The sequence below is a fragment of the Papaver somniferum genome, chromosome 2 (assembly GCF_003573695.1).
Source record: "Papaver somniferum cultivar HN1 chromosome 2, ASM357369v1, whole genome shotgun sequence".
Lineage (NCBI taxonomy): Eukaryota > Viridiplantae > Streptophyta > Magnoliopsida > Ranunculales > Papaveraceae > Papaver > Papaver somniferum.
This window is the reverse complement of record NC_039359.1, coordinates 102,543,745-102,549,931: the sequence shown is the minus strand read 5'-3', so window position 1 is coordinate 102,549,931 and position 6,187 is coordinate 102,543,745. Positions and strand designations below refer to the sequence as shown.

The 6,187-nt window shown below is 38.8% G+C and overlaps 2 protein-coding genes across 2 annotated transcripts; one reads left to right on the top strand and one right to left on the bottom strand.

The window, feature by feature from the left end:
• The first annotated feature begins 555 nt into the window (after positions 1-555).
• Positions 556-1,900, top strand: LOC113353769 (cell division cycle 5-like protein). The gene is made up of 2 exons (XM_026597267.1): positions 556-822; positions 1,122-1,900. The coding sequence occupies exons 1-2, from the start codon at positions 646-648 to the stop codon at positions 1,656-1,658; spliced, it is 714 nt and encodes a 237-aa protein (XP_026453052.1). The 5' UTR covers positions 556-645; the 3' UTR covers positions 1,659-1,900.
• A 593-nt stretch (positions 1,901-2,493) lies between these two features.
• LOC113351698 (F-box protein At5g07610-like) lies at positions 2,494-3,948 on the bottom strand. Its single transcript, XM_026595638.1, has one exon. It carries the CDS (start codon positions 3,946-3,948, stop codon positions 2,494-2,496), a length of 1,455 nt encoding a protein of 484 aa, XP_026451423.1.
• Positions 3,949-6,187: the final 2,239 nt, after the last annotated feature.

Here is a 6,187-nt window from a genome sequence, read left to right as displayed (position 1 = left end):
GACAAGTTTTGTATATCTTCCCTTTGATGCAATAAAATGGGTTAATTGTGTCATGCTCTAAGTGTTCTTGGTTAGATGATCGTGTTATTGAATGCATGCTTTATAGTAAGCATTTGTGAAGAAAAGATAAGTGAAAGAAGGCTAAAGACTTTCGTTGCAGAACTGTGTAAGTGATGTTGTTTGTACTGGTGCAAACTTATAAGGTTGAAGCATTCGTGGGTGAAGCTTGATTCACTGAATTACATTACTGCCGGGTACATCCATGCCAGGAGTTTGGAAGGTGCATTTGCGGATGTGACAATACGAGACCCACCATTGGATGGCCGTTAGAGAGGGGCTAAACGTCAGCGGCCAAAGCATAGCTGACAAGCTGAACATCAACCAAGCGAGCGGCCAAAGCAATAATGCATAGTTTTGTTGGTTTGACGCCCGCGGGCACAGTTGATGGTTGGCCGCCCGCGGTACGTAGTTTGTTGGTTTGACGGATCCACAGTAGCAGATAACTGGGCCTATTAGCTATTCGCCATTCCCGTAGGATTCACCCTAATGCGCACCGTTGAAGCCGATCGATCATAAATAGAAAGGGCACAAATTATATAAATAGAGAGGTTGCTGTTCGACAGAGTTACGAAAAGAAACAGAAAGATGAGAACTGTGATGAAGGGTGGTATTTGGACAAACGCGGAAGATGAAATTCTCAAATCCGGGGTTATGAAATATGGCAGTAACCAATGGTCTCGAATCTCTACATTACTTCCACGCAAATCTGCCATTCACTGCAAAGCTAGGTGGTGCCAATGGCTTGATCCTTCCATTAAAAAGGTTCGTGTTCTTTCCCCCTTTTTGTTATTGAATGAAAATTCCAAGAACCCAGTTGGTGAAATATTTCTAGTATAATCTATCGGAAGTCAAAACCCTGTATTGATACAATTGGACAATGTTTGATTGCCCCTTTATGGTTCTGGTTTTAGGGTTTAATAATTAGGGTTAAGGAGACAAAATTATGACCTAATTCTGTGATTTCTACATGGTTTTGTTTATTAAGTCTTTTTGGTTTGTGAAAGATTGTTTGTTTGGTTCTTATTAAATTTGAATTTGTGTTTGGATTGGTTTTTGTTTAGATTGTTGAATGGACAAGACAAGAAGATGAAAGGCTGCTTCATCTTTCAAAGGTCATGCCATCGCAATGGAAAACAATTGCTTCAACTATTGGGCGAACATCTTCTCAGTGTATTGATCGCTACGAGAAGCTTCTTGATGCTGCCTGTGGTGTGGATAGTAAGAGTGATAGACCTGATAACTATGATCCGAGGAAGTTGCGTCCAGGAGAGATTGACCCTAATCCTGAAGCGCGGCCTGCTCGTCCTGATCCTGTTGATTGGGATGATGACGCGGAGGAAATGCTGTCTGCAGCGCGTGCTAGGTTAGCCAACATAAGTGGAAAAAAAGCGAAACGAAGAGCGAGAGAGAAAATCCTTGAAGAAGCCAGTAGACTTGCTTGTTTGCAGAAAAAGAGAGAATTGTTGGCTGCTGGGATAACCGATACTAAGCAACAGCGTGGGAAAGAGAAGGTTACTGACTATAATGCTGAGATTTTCATGGAGAAGAAGCCCCCATCAGGGTTTTATGATGCGACACATGAAGCTATAAGAACATAATTGCTTGGAAGTGAAGTTTGTATTGCAAGTGAACAAGCTAACTGATCTGGAAATGGTAATGAGGCTGCCGGTCCACTAGGAGATCCTCTGCAAATATAGATCAAACAATTGAACTTCGGTGAATTTCAATGCCAAGACTGTACATTATTTCTTTTTTCTGTAATTGGTGATATCCACTAGAGCAGCTCTTGTGAAGACAATTATTTCACATTATTTGTCAATTTTTTCAGTTACCATAATCAGCTTCATACGAGCACCCTAAGTCATGTTATTATAATCTTAGTAGAAACCAGTAATTTACAGCCCGACTGTTGCACAAAAGAGGAAGCTGCTAGATGCACTTCTTATTTACACTGCCTTGTCAGTTAATAACTCACAGATTCTGCAGCAGGTGTCAGGTTTTCATGGCCTTGGTTTTCTTGTGGTTCTTTCTTACCAGCAAGTTTTTGGTCCAAAATCATTCAGGAAATTTATGCAGGCTCCAAGGGAGAGTTATAAGACTGTAATGCTACTCAAAACATTTTCATCATCTAAAAACTAACAAAATCCAGTGACTTAAGTTGAACAAATACAAAAGAAGCTGAAAATCACAACCATATTCCACATGTTCACAATCACAAATAAAGAGAGAAATTTGAGCACTAACAATGAAAATAACTTCATTTAAAAGACCAGTGACAACAACATTAAAGTGGGCAGTGAATACTATTACCTATGTCAACTGTTAAAGATGAGATACTGCAGACGCCAAAAGAAAATGACCTGAATTACATGAACCCTTAAAAACCAAAGAGAACTCAGAGTATTTAGAAGAAGATAAAAATCTAGCAAAAAATCAAACACTAACGAATGACTCAATGACTGGATAAGCTTCAAACCATGCAGTCGAATACATTTCTGGCCTATAACCCAATGGCAACTCATGAACTACCTTGAAACTTTTGTTGTTAAGATCATAAGATACAACCCGATCTACTATCCTTATCACCATCTTTAAGGATTTTTCTTTTTCCTCAACAAGCAATATCGAAAACTCCACACCGAAAAAATCATGTTCGATCCAATTCTTCTGTTGAAGTAGCTCTGGGTACCGGTGAGTCATTTTTCTAAAACTCCCACGATACTTAACTGTCCATCCTGTGTAGTCAGACTTCAACTCCAAGATTTCAAATCTAATTCTCCAATGAGGATAAAAAATTCGGACAAGATACAAATGTCCTCCATTTTCTCCAAAATATAATACTGATGTACTATCCCATTTCCATTTATTAGTATCCTCATCCTCGTCAGTGTCAGTATCCTCATCTTCATCAGTGTCTCCGTCTTCCTCTTCTTCATTGTCATCGCTGTCACTACCATCATTACAATCAGGCAGCATAGGCATTTCCCTTACTAATCCTCGATCAATATCTAAATGAGCTGAAGTACACCCTTCTGAAATCCAATGCAGTGAACCATTCCAGAAAACACCAGTGTTGTCCGTCACAATACTTGTAAATTCAGATTCAGAAATTTGGCCCTCAAAGACAGCTTCACAAAGCTTCCATGAAGATGTTTTGGGAGAGTATATCTCAATCTGTGCATTCTTTTCGTCGTTTTTGGAGAAACAAATAACTTCATAATCAGGTGATTTTATTGGATCAAAAGCCAAATTCATACTCCGAACTGTACGACAACCATCTTTCCTGAACGGAGATTCAGGAACGACTTTGTAACTCTTTGTGGTTGGATTGTAAATGTAATAAGACTTGGTTTCGGTGCTTCTAGAACCAATCCAACCAGACTCGTTTTCACGCAATTCAGAATAACTGCAGCAGAGCAAACCATTGCAAGACTGTACAATCTTCATACACACATCACCACGATTATTCAAAAAATTCAGGGTTTTGGGTGGGACATCTCTAGTGTCCATTGCATTTCTGATAGGCATATTAGCATTTCTCTTCTTGATAGGTTCACTGACATCTTGTTTATCAAGAGGAATAAACGCATATAATGGTGGTTCAGCCGCATAAGTCCATTGGTTCAAATATAACCCAGAGATTGTAACACGATTATGAGCTGAATAAGTACGGACTAAATTTGGATCAGAGATGACAGAGAACCATTTCTTTGACAGCAATTTGGATCTAACTAGGTTTTTAACTGGTAAGCGCACTAGGATATGTATCAACAAATCATCATTTCCAACTACTAATGAAGAATTCGGAGCAGTTAAAGAATTACCTGAATTCCCAGCAGATGCTTTGGGTTTGGAATTGGGACGAACCTTGCGAGGTAGTGAAGCCATTGCGGAGAGTCAGTGTCGCAAGTCGAAGGGGCTAGGCGCTTAGAGCGTCCACAGTGGGCGACCAAACCCAAATTTTTGGTCAAAAAACGTGACGCAGTGGAACAGACTAAAGATCAAATTCCAGACTAAACCCAAATTTCGGACTATATTTGGTCTTGAATCAAGACCAAAACCAAATTTGGTCGAGTGGAGTTATAATGTCCGTTTGGAATGGGGCGGAGTTATAATATTCGTATGGAGTGGAGCGAACAATTCATCAACCGCGCCATAAATAAGAAATAAAAACAAAAATGGGGCGAACATTTCAAATCCGCCTGAACAAAAAACAAAAAAAAAATATAGTGGGGGGGACATTTCATCAACCGCCCCATGAATAAGAAAAAAACAAAAAAAGTGGGGCGAACATTTCATCAACCGCTCGATCAAATATAGTCGATCACCATAGTGTGACACTACATACTAAACTCAAATTTGATCGTATTTTTTGATCTTTAATTTTTGGTTTTGATCGCACCATTCCAGTTGCTCTTAGGGCTTATGTAGTTGAAAAGTTAGGGTTTTGGAAATGAGAGAGACGGTTGAAGTCTTGGTTGATGGTCAGACCGTCAAGAGTCTTGGCTTTGGGTCTTGGGATTTCACATCGGGAGCTTGCACTTATTTATGAGTTTCTAGGTTGAAACTCATAAATGACTTTGGAGTTATTCCCAGTGCATTCCACAGGTTATTACTGAATCAGATAATATGGAATTAATGCCGCATACCGGAAGATGCTGAAATCCTTAAAGTTTTAAGGAGATGAAATCATGGAAGGCACCTGGTCGGGATGGTTTCCCTCCTGTTTTCTTTAAAACATATTGGGAGGTTGTTGGTACGGATGTAATGGAGATGGTGAAGCCGTTTTTTCGTACGGGATTGATTCTCAAGAGTCTAAATGCTGAAAATGTCTCTGACATTCCAAAAACTAAGAACAAACAATTTCCTTCAGACTTACGTCATATTGCTCTCTGCAACACTTCGTACAAGATTATTTCAAAGATCATAGCATCTAGAATGAAGATGATAATGGGAAAAATCATATCTCCACTTCAGGCCGCCTATGTACCAGGGAGACAAATTTCCGACAACATACATCTTGCTCAAAAAATTGTCCACACAATGAATAATAAAAAAGAAACAACCAAGTATCAAGCTTTGAAACTGGACATGTCGAAAGCCTTTGATAGGCTTAAATGGTCCTTCCTAATAGATGTTATGCTACAAATGGGGTTTAGCCAAGAGTGGTGCGATCTAATAATGCAATGCATTAGCACTACAAAAATCTCGATCCTTCACAATGGTGCACCTTGTACTGCTTACCAACCAACCAGGGGCGTTAGGCAAGGTGACCCACTGTCGCTTTACCTGTTTATAATTATTATGGAATCCCTCTCTCGAAAACTACTTCATGCTGAACACAACAACAAGATACAGGGTATTAAACTGGCTCCAAGTGCACCTTCAATCTCCCATTTATTTTCGCGGATGATTGTCTTTTGTTTATAAATGCTGGTATCCATAATGTTAATAATCTTCTCGACATCATTGAAGTTACATTAGTAAGTAGATAACAATTTCTTTCCTTGAAATACACATCCAAAAATTCGAAGAGAAGAAATTTCGAACCCTAGTCCACTGATTCGTTTTCTTCGAATCCGATAGAGGAAGAAGAAGATAATAACCCATCTCTCTTTGGTTTCATCGTCTAAATTATCATGTATTCGGATGTGAATCCGGATCCAAAAGAGACTGATACATGGGCACCGATTCTTGATTATGGGCAACCAATTATCGAATCGTTTACACATGCCATAGGGTTCATGATGAGACAAACACTTTTCTCCAGAAATTGATATCAATATTTCTTCTTCTGCTTTGGGCAAATCAAAGAAGATTTTGGTAGATTCTCGAATGATATCTGACCCTTCACAATCTTCTTGAAGAAATTCTTCAGGAGACTTATGAAGATCATTTTCTTCACAAATATCTATCTGCTCAGAGGTATAATTCATCAAGTACTCATGAATGAGTTGATTTCCTTTATAATTATTAGTCTCTCTTGAGTGATCTAGCTCTTTGAGAAATTTTTATCAACCTCATCTTGAACCTTACTCTTATTATCCAAAATTTTGAGTGTTTTGGATAAAGATTCATCTTCCTTTTGTTCATATATCTTAATCTCATTAGTTAAATCAGAAAGTCG